The sequence below is a fragment of the Bombina bombina genome, chromosome 6 (assembly GCF_027579735.1).
Source record: "Bombina bombina isolate aBomBom1 chromosome 6, aBomBom1.pri, whole genome shotgun sequence".
Lineage (NCBI taxonomy): Eukaryota > Metazoa > Chordata > Amphibia > Anura > Bombinatoridae > Bombina > Bombina bombina.
In genome coordinates, this window is record NC_069504.1 from 1,002,192,262 (window position 1) to 1,002,210,463 (window position 18,202).

General features: G+C 43.3%; 1 protein-coding gene across 2 annotated transcripts in view; it reads right to left on the reverse strand.

Moving 5' to 3' along the window:
* LOC128664041 (LON peptidase N-terminal domain and RING finger protein 1) overlaps window positions 1-18,202 on the reverse strand; it is a 127,173-nt gene that overhangs the window by 32,147 nt on the left and 76,824 nt on the right. For both annotated transcript variants that reach the window (XM_053718696.1, XM_053718695.1), the window contains exons 7-8: window positions 17,549-17,663; window positions 17,338-17,459 (exon numbers count right to left, since the gene is read on the reverse strand). In XM_053718696.1, coding sequence (XP_053574671.1) covers window positions 17,338-17,459; window positions 17,549-17,663 — 237 coding nt within the window. The remainder of the gene's footprint in view (window positions 1-17,337; window positions 17,460-17,548; window positions 17,664-18,202) is intronic.

Genomic DNA, 18,202 nt, shown 5'->3' on the forward strand with positions numbered 1-18,202 from the left:
TTTTATAGACAGGATATTTTGCGCCAACTTAATGAGGAGGGTACATATCAGAAATAATACTTTGATCCTACATATAGATTCAAGGAACAGCTTGATGTTCTGATTAGATTTGGTTTTGAACAGGGATTTCTTACAGAAAAAGCTTCAAGATTTTATGATCACGAAATACCCCAAGATTCCAATTTTATACACAATACCAAAGATACACTCTTACAGAACCCCCGAGTCACCCAATATTGTCAGCCAGGGAATCCATTCTCCAACCAGTGACACAATTCCTCGACTATCTTTTTTAGTCAATTGTTAAAGCGGATAAATCCTTTTTATTGGATACCAATGACCTACTTCATACAATGAAACAGATCAATGTCATGGAGGATAATTTATTGGTTACACTTGATGTCAATAACCTATATACTATCATCCCCCATAACATTGGTTTAGCAGCTGTTAGGGAGACACTTAGATTGACGGATAGATATACAGGTCCTCCTGTGGAATATGTAATTGAACTTCTTGAATTCTGCTTAAAGAAGAATTATTTTAAATTTGAAATGAGATTCTTTCTCCAAACATCTGGCATGGCAATGGGGTCCAATGTGAGCCCCAGCCTATGCCAATATGTTTATGGCTAGTTTTGAGAGAGAATACCTTTGGTCTAAGAATGTATCTCCTGTAATTTTTTACAGGAGATACATAGTTGATATTATACTACTATGGAGGGGGGATATTAGCAGTCTACTAGAATTGTTCACTGAGTTTAATACCCCGACCACTGTCAGATTTAAAATTAATTATAGTCCGTCGACTGTACTATTCCTGCACTTACAAATTACTAAACAAAACAACAGACTTGAAACCACTTTGTACACAAAACCCACAGACTGCAATTCACTATTGAGGGCCGAAAGTTGCCATCCCCCTTCACTCAACAAGGGGATCATTAAATCTCAATTTATACGTACAATACGTAACAACTCAGATGCAGGTGTAGGGGTCTCATAATTGAATGGAATGAAATCCAAATTCCTGAATAGGGGTAACAAAGCGAAACAGATAGACCCCATTCTTGAAAGCATTGAAAGTCTTACAGAAGATGATGTTCTTTATGGGAGGACTAACAATAAAGATGAAGTCCCAAGAATAATATTTACTACTACTTTTGCTCCAAATACCAAACTGTTAGGCAAAATCGCTAAAAAGAATTGGACCATTTTACATTCTGATCCCAAATTACAGTTTGCCAGAACTTACACCCCTATAGTGGGATATAAACGTAATGCCAATATCCGAGACCTTTTGGTCAAAACAGATCCTGTTCAAGCATACCAAACTTCTAGTATAATTAATATCAAAGGCTGTTTTAAGTGCCCAAATTGTACCACCTGCAATAGCTTAATTACCACAAAGAAATTCAATCACCCACATAGCAATAAGAAATACAGCATCTTACATTCTATTACATGTACCACGGAATTTGTAGTCTACATGCTGTTTTGCCCATGTGGGAAACATTGTATCGGAAAGACGCAGGGGACACTATGAGATCGTATGGCTAACCACAGATCGACCATGCAACAAGCACTTGACAAGGGACACTCTGACCAGCCAGTAGCTCGCCACTGGCTAGAAGCCAAACATCTGGTGGCGGCAGTAAAGGTGATCCTGATTGACCATTTACCTAAGCCACCCAGAGGTGGGATTGTAACAAGCCGTTACTCAAACGGGAGGCTGAATAGATCCTTAGATTGTACACTATTGCTCCAATTTCTGTGACCATAATTGAATGTTGAGGGGTAATAGGGTAGCCGGAATTTTATCCATCCAAGGGAGTGTTGCAGATGTTCGGCATCTCTTGATGTGGGACATGTGCATCTTCTCTCCTAAATTGGGTGCCAATCTTGGTTTTAATGGGCCCAGGGGTGGCACCCTGATATTTGGATATGCACATTCCTTGCCATAATCCCTTTGCATTTTCTTTGAAACCCCCAATTATTACTTACTTTTATGGTCAATACAATGATAATGATAATATTGTATTCTGCAGATCTTTTCAGTGTCCCTCTGGTGTATCAATTGGTACTGAAACCAGTTACTAATTGTTTGCCCTTGAATATTTGGCATCTAAGTATGATTATATGTTTGAACAAGGTGACAATAAGTCCTTTATGTGTGATAATATCTCAATGACATAGCTATGTGTAGAAGTAACAGGCCATCTTGTTTATTCACAGTCAGTGGTCTAGTTTTTTAATGTGTAAATATATTTTCATTCTTTTGTTTTATCCAATACAGTGCAGTAGACTGCACATGGTCAAACAAACAGTTGTGCACACCAACGACTGGTTTATTTTATTTTTATTTTCCTAATTTTAAATTTTCTTGATCATTTATTATTTATTTTCCATTTACATTTTATTATATATGCTTTAGGTTGTTAGCACCTACATTTTCATTATATACATTTGTCCTTACTTTTCTTTGTTTGTTACCTCACTGTAGATTGAGTAGGCATTAATTTAGACACGTTTTTCTATTTTCTAAGTTTCACTCTCAGCATTCATTTTTTTTCCCATTTTAAAAAGCTTTATTAGGTTATCATGAAAAACAGTACATAAAACAAATGTGTACTAAAATGCCAAAACAGTAGGTGTTACAAAGTAATTATTCTCAAATGTTCCATATACTCTTACAATGTGAGGAAGCTAGAACCTAGGGAGTTGTTGTCCAGTCTCTTATGGGTATTATATCCGTGGTTACCAAATGTCCAGTATTTCTTATCCACCTGCCCACATAGCATATTTATGACATTTGGTAGTTTCTCCCAAGTTGCTTTTTATGTAGTAATTTGATATCTCATGTACACAATCTATAGCATTTTAACAGTTATAATCAACATATCATAGGTGTATTATCACACACCCTAATAAACTTAAATTTTGACATGCATCAAACCGTCAATGCATGACAATGATGTTCAATAAAAGTAAGAAGAAAGAGAGATAAGTAAGAAATGTAAACGATTAGTAAAGCGTATCCATAAAAGAAAAGAAGAGGGGTAGCCGTCATAAGTAAGAGGGATGGGTGGGGAAAGGGAGAGAATAAAAAAAAATTTGGGGGGGTCAGACTAAGCAGTCACTGTATTAAATACAGGGAGTGCAGAATTATTAGGCAAATGAGTATTTTGACCACATCATCCTCTTTATGCATGTTGTCTTACTCCAAGCTGTATAGGCTCGAAAGCCTACTACCAATTAAGCATATTAGGTGTGCATCTCTGTAATGAGAAGGGGTGTGGTCTAATGACATCAACACCCTATATCAGGGGTGCATAATTATTAGGCAACTTCCTTTCCTTTGGCAAAATGGGTCAAAAGAAGGACTTGACAGGCTCAGAAAATTCAAAAATAGTGAGATATCTTGCAGAGGGATGCAGCACTCTTAAAATTGCAAAGCTTCTGAAGCGTGATCATCGAACAATCAAGCATTTCATTCAAAATAGTCAACAGGGACGCAAGAAGCGTGTGGAAAAACCAAGGCGCAAAATAACTGCCCATGAACTGAGAAAAGTCAAGTGTGCAGCTGCCAAGATGCCACTTGCCACCAGTGTGGCCATATTTCAGAGCTGCAACATCACTGGAGTGCCCAAAAGCACAAGGTGTGCAATACTCAGAGACATGGCCAAGGTAAGAAAGGCTGAAAGACGACCACCACTGAACAAGACACACAAGCTGAAACGTCAAGACTGGGCCAAGAAATATCTCAAGACTGATTTTTCTAAGGTTTTATGGACTGATGAAATGAGAGTGAGTCTTGATGGGCCAGATGGATGGGCCCGTGGCTGGATTGGTAAAGGGCAGAGAGCTTCAGTCCGACTCAGACGCCAGCAAGGTGGAGGTGGAGTACTGGTTTGGGCTGGTATCATCAAAGATGAGCTTGTGGGGCCTTTTCGGGTTGAGGATGGAGTCAAGCTCAACTCCCAGTCCTACTGCCAGTTTCTGGAAGACACCTTCTTCAAGCAGTGGTACAGGAAGAAGTCTGCATCCTTCAAGAAAAACATGATTTTCATGCAGGACAATGCTCCATCACACGCGTCCAAGTACTCCACAGCGTGGCTGGCAAGAAAGGGTATAAAAGAAGAAAATCTAATGACATGGCCTCCTTGTTCACCTGATCTGAACCCCATTGAGAACCTGTGGTCCATCATCAAATGTGAGATTTATAAGGAGGGAAAACAGTACACCTCTCTGAACAGTGTCTGGGAGGCTGTGGTTGCTGCTGCACGCAATGTTGATGGTGAACAGATCAAAACACTGACAGAATCCATGGATGGCAGGCTTTTGAGTGTCCTTGCAAAGAAAGGTGGCTATATTGGTCACTGATTTGTTTTTGTTTTGTTTTTGAATGTCAGAAATGTATATTTGTGAATGTTGAGATGTTATATTGGTTTCACTGGTAAAAATAAATAATTGAAATGGGTATATATTTGTTTTTTGTTAAGTTGCCTAATAATTATGCACAGTAATAGTCACCTGCACACACAGATATCCCCCTAAAATAGCTATAACTAAAAACAAACTAAAAACTACTTCCAAAACTATTCAGCTTTGATATTAATGAGTTTTTTGGGTTCATTGAGAACATGGTTGTTGTTCAATAATAAATTAATCCTCAAAAATACAACTTGCCTAATAATTCTGCACTCCCTGTATAAGCTGTTGCAAGGCGCAAAGTTTCACCTAATCAGGGGCCTCCAGAGTTCTAGCATATATTCATGAATTTCTATTTTATCATCTCTCAGATAGCGGAATCTCTCCAGTGTCAGATACCTATCTACCTGGGTTTCCCATTCTGAGACCTGTGGGACTCTGTCAGATTTCCAATTCTTGGGGATGAGGGATTTGGCACCATTGAGGATCATGTATAGAAGGTGTTTTTTAGGTTTATCTACCAATCTGGGAAGACCATGGAAAAGCAGAAGAACAGAACTCCTGTTTAGTGTAATATTTAATTTATAATCTATCTCATCTAGTACTGACTGCCAGTATGATTTTATTAACTCGCAGGTCCACTAAATGTGGAGGATCGTGCCAGCCTCACCACAACCTCTCCAGCACTTTCCGTCTGATTTCTTGTAAAATCCTGACAGGTGTGAGGTACCAGCGAGATAAGTACTTATAATTGGATTCCAGTATCTTGGCTAATATAGATGCCTTAGTGTGGTTGTGAAATATTTTTTGCCATTCTGTATCCGTAGGAGCCTGATCTAGTTCACGATTCCACTGCCTTATGAATGTGGGTATGGAAGTCTCTTTATGTGACGTTAGTAGTCTGTACATAATGGAAATTAAGTGTTTTGGGGAGTGGGGTAGTAAGTAAAGTGTTTCCAACAGTGTTAGTTGTCTGGTTATGGTCTCTGTCCTTTTATGCGTGAGTAAAACAGAATTTATGTTTACCTGATAAATTACTTTCTCCAACGGTGTGTCCGGTCCACGGCGTCATCCTTACTTGTGGGATATTCTCTTCCCCAACAGGAAATGGCAAAGAGCCCAGCAAAGCTGGTCACATGATCCCTCCTAGGCTCCGCCTACCCCAGTCATTCGACCGACGTTAAGGAGGAATATTTGCATAGGAGAAACCATATGATACCGTGGTGACTGTAGTTAAAGAAAATAAATTATCAGACCTGATTAAAAAACCAGGGCGGGCCGTGGACCGGACACACCGTTGGAGAAAGTAATTTATCAGGTAAACATAAATTCTGTTTTCTCCAACATAGGTGTGTCCGGTCCACGGCGTCATCCTTACTTGTGGGAACCAATACCAAAGCTTTAGGACACGGATGAAGGGAGGGAGCAAATCAGGTCACCTAAATGGAAGGCACCACGGCTTGCAAAACCTTTCTCCCAAAAATAGCCTCAGAAGAAGCAAAAGTATCAAACTTGTAAAATTTGGTAAAAGTGTGCAGTGAAGACCAAGTCGCTGCCCTACATATCTGATCAGCAGAAGCCTCGTTCTTGAAGGCCCATGTGGAAGCCACAGCCCTAGTGGAATGAGCTGTGATTCTTTCAGGAGGCTGCCGTCCGGCAGTCACATAAGCCAATCTGATGATGCTTTTAATCCAAAAAGAGAGAGAGGTAGAAGTTGCTTTTTGACCTCTCCTTTTACCAGAATAAACAACAAACAAGGAAGATGTTTGTCTAAAATCCTTTGTAGCATCTAAATAGAATTTTAGAGCGCGAACAACATCCAAATTGTGCAACAAACGTTCCTTCTTCGAAACTGGTTTCGGACACAAAGAAGGTACGACTATCTCCTGGTTAATGTTTTTGTTAGAAACAACTTTTGGAAGAAAACCAGGTTTAGTACGTAAAACCACCTTATCTGCATGGAACACCAGATAAGGAGGAGAACACTGCAGAGCAGATAATTCTGAAACTCTTCTAGCAGAAGAAATTGCAACCAAAAACAAAACTTTCCAAGATAATAACTTAATATCAACGGAATGTAAGGGTTCAAACGGAACCCCCTGAAGAACTGAAAGAACTAAGTTGAGACTCCAAGGAGGAGTCAAAGGTTTGTAAACAGGCTTGATTCTAACCAGAGCCTGAACAAAGGCTTGAACATCTGGCACAGCTGCCAGCTTTTTGTGAAGTAACACAGACAAGGCAGAAATCTGTCCCTTCAAGGAACTTGCAGATAATCCTTTCTCCAATCCTTCTTGAAGAAAGGATAGAATCTTAGGAATCTTTACCTTGTCCCAAGGGAATCCTTTAGATTCACACCAACAGATATATTTTTTCCATATTTTGTGGTAAATTTTTCTAGTTACAGGCTTTCTGGCCTGAACAAGAGTATCAATAACAGAATCTGAGAACCCTCGTTTTGATAAGATCAAGCGTTCAATCTCCAAGCAGTCAGCTGGAGTGAGATCAGATTCGGATGTTCGAACGGACCTTGAACAAGAAGGTCTCGTCTCAAAGGTAGCTTCCATGGTGGAGCCGATGACATATTCACCAGATCTGCATACCAAGTCCTGCGTGGCCACGCAGGAGCTATCAAGATCACCGACGCCCTCTCTTGATTGATCCTGGCTACCAGCCTGGGGATGAGAGGAAACGGCGGGAATACATAAGCTAGTTTGAAGGTCCAAGGTGCTACTAGTGCATCTACTAGAGTCGCCTTGGGATCCCTGGATCTGGACCCGTAGCAAGGAACCTTGAAGTTCTGACGAGAGGCCATCAGATCCATGTCTGGAATGCCCCACAGTTGAGTAATTTGGGCAAAGATTTCCGGATGGAGTTCCCACTCCCCCGGATGTAATGTCTGACGACTCAGAAAATCCGCTTCCCAATTTTCCACTCCTGGGATGTGGATTGCAGATAGGTGGCAGGAGTGAGTCTCCGCCCATTGAATGATTTTGGTCACTTCTTCCATCGCCAGGGAACTCCTGATGGTTGATGTACGCAACAGTCGTCATGTTGTCTGATTGAAACCGTATGAACTTGGCCTTTGCTAGCTGAGGCCAAGCCTTGAGAGCATTGAATATCGCTCTCAGTTCCAGAATATTTATCAGTAGAAGAGATTCTTCCCGAGACCAAAGACCCTGAGCTTTCAGGGGTCCCCAGACCGCGCCCCAGCCCATCAGACTGGCGTCGGTCGTGACAATGACCCACTCTGGTCTGCGGAAGGTCATCCCTTGTGACAGGTTGTCCAGGGACAGCCACCAACGGAGTGAGTCTCTGGTCCTCTGATTTACTTGTATCTTCGGAGACAAGTCTGTATAGTCCCCATTCCACTGACTGAGCATGCACAGTTGTAATGGTCTTAGATGAATGCGCGCAAAAGGAACTATGTCCATTGCCGCTACCATCAAACCTATTACTTCCATGCACTGCGCTATGGAAGGAAGAGGAACGGAATGAAGTGTTTGACAAGAGTTTAGAAGTTTTGTTTTTCTGGCCTCTGTCAGAAAAATCCTCATTTCTAAGGAGTCTATTATTGTTCCCAAGAAGGGAACCCTTGTCGACGGAGATAGAGAACTCTTTTCCACGTTCACTTTCCATCCGTGAGATCTGAGAAAGGCCAGGACTATGTCCGTGTGAGCCTTTGCTTGAGGAAGGGACGACGCTTGAATCAGAATGTCGTCCAAGTAAGGAACTACTGCAATGCCCCTTGGTCTTAGTACCGCTAGAAGGGACCCTAGTACCTTTGTGAAAATCCTTGGAGCAGTGGCTAATCCGAAAGGAAGCGCCACGAACTGGTAATGCTTGTCCAGGAATGCGAACCTTAGGAACCGATGATGTTCCTTGTGGATAGGAATATGTAGATACGCATCCTTTAAATCCACCGTGGTCATGAATTGACCTTCCTGGATGGAAGGAAGAATTGTTCGAATGGTTTCCATTTTGAACGATGGAACCTTGAGAAACTTGTTTAAGATCTTGAGATCTAAGATTGGTCTGAACGTTCCCTCTTTTTTGGGAACTATGAACAGATTGGAGTAGAACCCCATCCTTTGTTCTCCTAATGGAACAGGATGAATCACTCCCATTTTTAACAGGTCTTCTACAGAATGTAAGAATGCCTGTCTCTTTATATGGTCTGAAGACAATTGAGACATGTGGAACCTCCCCCTTGGGGGAAGCCCCTTGAATTCCAGAAGATAACCTTGGGAGACTATTTCTAGTGCCCAAGGATCCAGAACATCTCTTGCCCAAGCCTGAGCAAAGAGAGAGAGTCTGCCCCCCACCAGATCCGGTCCCGGATCGGGGGCCAACATTTCATGCTGTCTTGGTAGCAGTGGCAGGTTTCTTGGCCTGCTTTCCCTTGTTCCAGCCTTGCATTGGTCTCCAGGCTGGCTTGGCTTGAGAAGTATTACCCTCTTGCTTAGAGGACGTAGCACTTGGGGCTGGTCCGTTTCTACGAAAGGGACGAAAATTAGGTTTATTTTTGGCCTTGAAAGACCTATCCTGAGGAAGGGCGTGGCCCTTACCCCCAGTGATATCAGAGATAATCTCTTTCAAGTCAGGGCCAAACAGCGTTTTCCCCTTGAAAGGAATGTTAAGTAGTTTGTTCTTGGAAGACGCATCCGCTGACCAAGATTTCAACCAAAGCGCTCTGCGCGCCACAATAGCAAACCCAGAATTTTTCGCCGCTAACCTAGCCAATTGCAAAGTGGCGTCTAGGGTGAAAGAATTGGCCAATTTGAGAGCACGGATTCTGTCCATAATCTCCTCATAAGGAGGAGAATCACTATCGATCGCCTTTACTAGCTCATCGAACCAGAAACACGCGGCTGTAGTGACAGGGACAATGCATGAAATTGGTTGTAGAAGGTAACCTTGCTGAACAAACATCTTTTTAAGCAAACCTTCTAATTTTTTATCCATAGGATCTTTGAAAGCACAACTATCTTCTATAGGTATAGTGGTGCGTTTGTTTAAAGTAGAAACCGCTCCCTCGACCTTGGGGACTGTCTGCCATAAGTCCTTTCTGGGGTCGACCATAGGAAACAATTTTTTAAATATGGGGGGAGGGACGAAAGGTATACCGGGCCTTTCCCATTCTTTATTTACAATGTCCGCCACCCGCTTGGGTATAGGAAAAGCTTCTGGGAGCCCCGGGACCTCTAGGAACTTGTCCATTTTACATAGTTTCTCTGGGATGATCAAATTCTCACAATCATCCAGAGTGGATAATACCTCCTTAAGCAGAGCGCGGAGATGTTCCAACTTAAATTTAAATGTAATCACATCGGGTTCAGCTTGTTGAGAAATTTTCCCTGAATCTGAAATTTCTCCCTCAGACAAAACCTCCCTGGCCCCCTCAGACTGGTGTAGGGGCATTTCAGAACCATTATCATCAGCGTCCCCATGCTCTTCAGTATCTAAAACAGAGCAGTCGCGCTTGCGCTGATAAGTGGGCATTTTGGCTAAAATGTTTTTGATAGAATTATCCATTACAGCCGTTAATTGTTGCATAGTAAGGAGTATTGGCGCGCTAGATGTACTAGGGGCCTCCTGAGTGGGCAAGACTGGTGTAGACGAAGGAGGGAATGATGCAGTACCATGCTTACTCCCCTCACTTGAGGAATCATCTTGGGCATCATTTTCAGTGTCACATAAATCACATCTATTTAAATGAGAAGGAACCTTGGCTTCCCCACATTCAGAACACAGTCTATCTGGTAGTTCAGACATGTTAAACAGGCATAAACTTGATAACAAAGTACAAAAAACGTTTTAAAATAAAACCGTTACTGTCACTTTAAATTTTAAACTGAACACACTTTATTACTGCAATTGCGAAAAAGTATGAAGGAATTGTTCAAAATTCACCAAAATTTCACCACAGTGTCTTAAAGCCTTAAAAGTATTGCACACCAAATTTGGAAGCTTTAACCCTTAAAATAACGGAACCGGAGCCGTTTTTATCTTTAACCCCTTTACAGTCCCTGGTATCTGCTTTGCTGAGACCCAACCAAGCCCAAAGGGGAATACGATACCAAATGACGCCTTCAGAAAGTCTTTTCTATGTATCAGAGCTCCTCACACATGCGACTGCATGTCATGCTTCTCAAAAACAAGTGCGCAATACCGGCGCGAAAATGAGGCTCTGCCTATGATTAGGGAAAGCCCCTAGAGAATAAGGTGTCTAAAACAGTGCCTGCCGATATTATTTTACAAAAATACCCAGATTAAATGATTCCTCAAGGCTAAATATGTGTATATATGAATCGATTTAGCCCAGAAAATGTCTACAGTCTTAATAAGCCCTTGTGAAGCCCTTATTTACTGTCTGAATAAAAATGGCTTACCGGATCCCATAGGGAAAATGACAGCTTCCAGCATTACATCGTCTTGTTAGAATGTGTCATACCTCAAGCAGCAAAAGACTGCTCACTGTTCCCCCAACTGAAGTTAATTCCTCTCAACAGTCCTGTGTGGAACAGCCATGGATTTTAGTAACGGTTGCTAAAATCATTTTCCTATTACAAACAGAAATCTTCATCTCTTTTCTGTTTCAGAGTAAATAGTACATACCAGCACTATTTTAAAATAACAAACTCTTGATTGAATAAAAAAACTACAGTTAAACACTAAAAAACTCTAAGCCATCTCCGTGGAGATGTTGCCTGTACAACGGCAAAGAGAATGACTGGGGTAGGCGGAGCCTAGGAGGGATCATGTGACCAGCTTTGCTGGGCTCTTTGCCATTTCCTGTTGGGGAAGAGAATATCCCACAAGTAAGGATGACGCCGTGGACCGGACACACCTATGTTGGAGAAATAGTGTTGCAATTGCCTATGGAAATACCAGGAGATGCCCAGACCAGAACGTTCCAGTTCCTCTAATTTTCTAAGTTTCCTGTCTGTCAATAGCCTATAGAACATAGTTTGATCTATTTGTGCTTTATTCAGGTTCACATGTTGTTCGTTTGTGAACGGGATGTCTGGATTTTGTAGAGATGTGCGGGTGTTCTATAAGTGTTTTTTCCCATCGTAAAAAGAATTCCCGTAGAATTGGGTAGGAGCTGATTATATTAGGTCTACTTTTGTTGGAGATCCACCCAGGGACCCCAGATTCTGTGCTCCCAAAAGTGTACTGCCTATTTGGACCCATGTTTTGTCCCTCGAGTTGACACTCCACTCCACTTGATGTTGGAGGTTAATGGCTTTCTTGTACAGTAAAAGGTTAGGGATACCTAAACCGCTATTTTCTTTCGATAAATAAAGAGTATATTTAGAGATACGTGGTTTTGTACCCCCTCCCCCCCCAGATATATTCTATTTTTCCCTGTAGTTTTAGTAAGTATCGGGCTGAAAATGGGATCGGGAGGGTTTGCAGATAATACAAAATGCGGGGGAGGATCCCGATTATTGACGTTAATAAGTGGGTATAATTAGCTTCAAAAAGGTTGCTTGTTTTTGGTGTTAGGTTAATCCTTAAGTATTTAAGTGTGCAAGTTTTTATCCGTAATTTACAAATATCTGGTAGTCGGCACAGATCTGTCTGAGGGAGGTTTATATTTAAGAGTTCTGAGGGAGGTTTTTTCAGCATTAATTTTTATGTGTGTAACACCCTTTACTGCCCCACTTCTGGTTTACACATGTAGAGTGGAGGACACATAGTGGTAGGTTTTGCCACACATACTTTTACACAGTATGACTGTCACTTCCTGTGTTTCAGATCGATATTGATCCATTTCTTAAGCCCTATTGCATAGATAGGTTTTCATCATACTATTGTAGAGGTATATGTGATGAACATTTAGAGCTATTTATATTTACGTTGTTATTTTTTTATGCTGTTTGGTGTAGGGAGGTTGTAATGCCGGACCAGAAGTGGTTTGACATTGCACTTCCAGATTGACGACTTTGAGCTGCAATAATGTTTGTGTGTTTGGTGCCTTTTTCTTTGGGATTGAGGTATTGTGGGATAACTGGTTACACTATTTAGGGGTGTTTTGTATACTATATTGTTGTTCTGAAGAAGGGGAGAATACATCCCCGCAACGTCAATTAAATTTGCATCTTTTTGTGAAAATCCTGTTACTTCACTGTTTGTGTGTTGATTATATTATTGGAGTGGAAGTACAGATGGTTGAACCATATATATATATATATATATATATATATATATATATATATATATATATATATATATATATATGCACTCACCGGATTTTGTCAGAATAAAAATCATTTTATTAGTACAAAGTTAAAACAACATCTTCCCCAAACGTTTCAGTACCCACTGGTACCTTGTTCACTGGGAGATAAAGTGACAAAATCCGGCGAGTGCAGTGTTCTGTTCTGGATGAATGGATTACAAGATTGATATATCTGGGTAATCCTAGGATTACCCGGGTAAAACTGACATTATCCCAGCGGCTGTGGGTAAAGCCCGATGTAGGATCATACATTGGGCTTTACCCGGGTAATCCTAGGATTACCCAAACGCTTCTGGATAAAGCCCATGTACACAAATATTTTTGCCTCTGCCTGGGGGGTTGAAAGGGGGCACCCCGTCGATCCTCTGGCATCCTCCCCAAGTGAACCTTGGGGAATGAGGTTTACAAGGGGGACTTTGTCCCCCCTTGAACCCCCTAGGCGGAGAAAAAAAGATAGTGAAGATGTGTGAATTACAGTGCGTTGTATATATGTTTGATGCAGTGATTTGCAAGAACTATTGTCTTCAAAGGACAAAATAGTGCTGTGATTAGCTTTATCCAGAAGGATTACCATAGGATTACCTGTGTAAAGCCAGATGTATGATCTTACATCAGGCTTTACCCACAGCCGCTGAATAATGTCAGTTTTACCCGGGTAATCCTAGGATTACCCGATATCTGACTTTACCCAAAATATTTTATATATCTATAATATATCCGGGTAATCCTAGGATTACCAGGGTAAAACGGACATAACCCAAGCTGCTGTGGGTAAAGCCCAATGAACTTTAATTGAAGGGGGCCGCCCCACCGATCCTCTGGCATCCACCCATAGTGAACCTTAGGGTATGAGGTTTACATTATATATATATATATAACTGTGCATAAAAACTCTCAAAAAAAGGCACTCTCCATTTATAATAAGTAAAAAGTTTTACTTGTGTTAACGTTTTTGGGGTTGCCCCGTCCTCAGAAAAACTTTTTACTTTTTATAACCGGAGAGTGCCTTTTTTTGAGAGATTTTATATATATATATATATATATATATATATATATATAGGTGGCCCTCGTTTTACAACGATTCAATTTACACCGTTTCAGAATAACAACCTTTTTTTCCAGTCATGTGACTGCTAATGAAAAGCATTGAGAAGCAGTGTATTTATTAAAATAGCCAGTAGGTGGAGCTGTCCGCTTGTGTTGCAGCAAAGCCAAGCAAGCTGAAATTAATCAGTTTAACCAGACCTAAGCTATCGAGCAGATTTCAAAGGAACAAGATCTTCCTGTCTATAAATCAGTCCAGATTGGAATGCATAGAAAGAACTGTTTGCAGAAAAATGCAAGTGAAGTCTGTGTTGTGTGATTATTTTATTAGGCTTATAATGCTGTTTAGCAAATGTTTTTGTTCATTTAACTTGGTTTAATTATATATTCTGTGTTGTGTAATTATTTTATTAGGTTTATAATGCTGTTTAGCATTTAAAGTCTTCATTTCAAAGCTTTAAAAATAATGTATTAGGTGTTACTTATGACAATTTTGAGAGGGGCCTGGAACCTATCTCCCTCACTTCCCATTGCCTTACATTATAAACTGGGTTTCAATTTACAACGGTTTCGATTTACAACCATTCCTTCTGGAACCTAACCCTGGTGTAAACTGAGGGCTACCTGTATATATATATATATATATATATATATATATATATATATATATATATATATGAATAAGTGTGTGTGTGTTTATATAAGTGCTTTGGATCCCTTTGCTGTAAAGTAGCTGAAAACATGAAAAATCATATTTAAGAAAGTGTTTAACTGTGTATGCGATCTAAATATTTCACATTCCAATGTTTTTCACAAAGGGGAGAATGTTCTAAGTATTTTTAAATAGATATTTATATATATACTAGTACTAAAGCCCGTGTACACGGGCCATTTTTTTCAGAACAGCGGTCCCATCCCTTGCTCTCTCCCCCCTTTCTTTTGCTCTCTCTTCCCCCCTCTCTTTTGCTTTCTTTCCCCCCTCTCTTTTGCTTTCTCTCCCCCCTCTCCTTTGTTCTCTCTCTCCCCTCTTTTGCTCTCTCTCTCCCCTCTTTTGCTCTCTCTCTCCCCTCTTTGGCTCTCTCCATCCTTTCTTTTGCTCTCTCTCCCCCCTCTTTGGCTCTCCCCCCGCCTTTGGCTCCCCCCCTCTTTGGCTCTCTCCCCCCCTCTTTGGCTCTCTGCCCTCTTTGGCTCCCCCCTCTTTGGCTCTCTCTCCCCCCTCTTTGGCTCTCTCTCCCCCCTCTTTGGCTCTCTCTCCCCCCTCTTTGGCTCTCTCTCTCCCCCCTCTTTGGCTCTCCCCTCCCCTTTGGCTCCCCCCCTCTTTGGCTCTCCCCCCTCCCTCTTTTGCTCTCCCCTCCCCTCTTTGGCTCTCTCCCCCCTCTTTTGTTCTCTCTCCCCTCTTTTGCTCTCTCTCTCCCCTCTTTGGCTCTCTCCCCCCCTCTTTGGCTCTCCCCCCCCCCTCTTTGGCTCTGCCCCCCCCCCCTCTTTGGCTCTCTCTCCCCCCTCTTTGGCTCTCTCTCCCCCCTCTTTGGCTCTCTCCCCTCTTTTGCTCTCCTCTTTGGCTCTCTTTCCTCTTTGGCTCTCTCTCTCCCCCCTCTTTGGCTCTCCCCCCCTTTAGCTCTCCCCCCCCCTTTGGCTCTCTCCCCCCCCCCCCTCTTTGGCTCTCTCTCCCCCCTCTTTGGCTCTCTCTCCCCCCTCTTTGGCTCTCTCTCCTTTTTGGCTCTTTCTCTCCCCCCTCTTTGGCTCTCCCCCCCTTCTCTTTGGCTCTCCCCCCCTTCTCTTTGGCTCTCTTCCCCCCCTTCTCTTTGGCTCTCTTTCCCCCCACCTTCTCTTTGGCTCTCTCCCCCCCCCCCCTTCTCTTTGGCTCTCTCCCCCCCCCCTTCTCTTTGGCTCTCTGCCCCCCCCCCCTCTCTTTGGCTCTCTGCCCCCCCTTCTCTTTGGCTCTCTGCCCCCCCTTCTCTTTGGCTCTCTGCCCCCCCTTCTCTTTGGCTCTCTGCCCCCCCCCGCCTTCTCTTTGGCTCTCTGCCCCCCCCCGCCTTCTCTTTGGCTCTCTGCCCCCCCCCGCCTTCTCTTTGGCTCTCTGCCCCCCCCCGCCTTCTCTTTGGCTCTCTGCCCCCCCCTTCTCTTTGGCTCTCTGCCCCCCCCCTTCTCTTTGGCTCTCTGCCCCCCCCCTTCTCTTTGGCTCTCTGCCCCCCCTTCTCTTTGGCTCTCTGCCCCCCCCCTTCTCTTTGGGTCTCTGCCCCCCCCTTCTCTTTGGCTCTCTGCCCCCCCTTCTCTTTGGCTCTCTGCCCCCCCTTCTCTTTGGCTCTCTGCCCCCCCTTCTCTTTGGCTCTCTGCCCCCCCCTTCTCTTTGGCTCTCTGCCCCCCCCCTTCTCTTTGGCTCTCTGCCCCCCCCCCTTCTCTTTGGCTCTCTGCCCCCCCTTCTCTTTGGCTCTCTGCCCCCCCCCCCTTCTCTTTGGCTCTCTGCCCCCCCCCCCCCTTCTCTTTGGCTCTCTGCCCCCCTTCTCTTTGGCTCTCTGCCCCCCCTTCTCTTTGGCTCTCTGCCCCCCCTTCTCTTTGGCTCTCTGTCCCCCCCTTCTCTTTGGCTCTCTGCCCCCCCCCCCTTCTCTTTGGCTCTCTGCCCCCCCCCTTCTCTTTGGCTCTCTGCCCCCCCTTCTCTTTGGCTCTCTGCCCCCCCCTTCTCTGTGGCTCTCTGCCCCCCCCCTTCTCTTTGGCTCTCTGCCCCCCCCTTCTCTTTGGCTCTCTGCCCCCCCCTTCTCTTTGGCTCTCTGCCCCCCCTTCTCTTTGGCTCTCTGCCCCCCCCCTTCTCTTTGGCTCTCTGCCCCCCCCCCCTTCTCTTTGGCTCTCTGCCCCCCCCCCCTTCTCTTTCGCTCTCTGCCCCCCCTTCTCTTTGGCTCTCTGCCCCCCCTTCTCTTTGGCTCTCTGCCCCCCCCTTCTCTTTGGCTCTCTGCCCCCCCCTCCTGCTCCCTCTCTGGCTCTGTCTTCGCGGGACCCCGTCCGGCCACGCCCCATCGCGGCAACACCCGCCCGGCCACGCCCCTCGCGACGCCCGGCCACGCCCCTCGCGACGCTCCCGTCGGCCACAAACAGCTGTGAGGTCTGGGGAGCGCGTTGCCGCTTCTCACGCAGCAGACCTCACAGCTGTTGAGTAGCTCGCGCTCCCTATCTCACAGCTGCTTGTATGCTGTGTACCTCGCGCTCCCAATCTGTCAGCTGTCAGCTATGCCGAGGTGCGCGAGAATAGAATCTAAGGCCAAGTGTTTGTCTGTACTGCGCATGACGGCTTCAGACAAACACTTGTCTTTTATAATATAGGATATATATATATATATCGAAATATCAATGTAAGGGGAAAAAAAAGATTATATTATGCTGTGTAAAGATAATGTCGGGTTTAGAACACTGGAATAAACACGGTCCGGTTAGCATGCAAGTATTATTATTCTCCATCATTCTAGAACCCAGACCATTTTCTCATGTTTCTCTGGCTTCTCAAATAACATGTATCAATATATTGTAACCAATGTGAATTTCCATTTTTGATTTGGGTGCTATACACACAGAAAAATAAAATAAAAAAATAATAGTAACAATATTACTAGAATTAATCTTGTGACTTACTTAGACAACTCTGCAATTTCAGAAACATGTGTTTGCTTGCGCTCAGCCATCTCTGAAGGAAATATGGCAGACATGATTTCTTCTACAACTGCAGTGATTGGATAATATCCCGCTCTCAGATACTGCAACAGAGAAGAAGACAATTTAATTAAATAATTTTAATACCACAGCAACTAATCACCAATATGCAGGACCAAACATGTATTATTACCTCTCTAAGGCTTTGCTTGCATAGGGGGCAGTAGGGCTGATGATCCATGCAGCGCTCCAGACATTCCCTGCAGAAGGTGTGACCACAGGGAGTGGTGACCGGCTCCAGCAACATCCTGTTACACATTAAAACAGTGTCAGTTGCAGAACACACATTAACAACTATATTTCTTAATTAGTTCACCAAACTCAAATATATTGTCTGCTGTTTATTTATATTCAGCTCTACCAAGACAACAGAATCTCATTGCTGTTAGTTCAAGGGAATACTACAAGTGGACCATGGCTGCTAACTGTTTTGATAAAAAATAAAATTTATGCTTACTTGATAAATGTATTTATTTCCGGATATGGTGAGTCCACGGCTTCATCAATTACTGCTGGGAATATCACTCCTGGCAAGCAGGAGGAGTCAAAGAGCACCACAGCAAAGCTGTTAAGTATCACTTCCCATATCACAACCCCCAGTCATTCGACCGAAGTAAAATGGAGAATAAGGAGAAACACAAGGTGTAGAGGTTTAGTAAAAAAGAACTGTCTTGAAATAAAGAGCGGGGACGTGGACTCACCATATTCGGAAAGAAATACATTTATCAGGTAAGCATAATTTATTTATTTTTTCCCTAAGATATGGTGAGTCCACAGCTTCATCAAT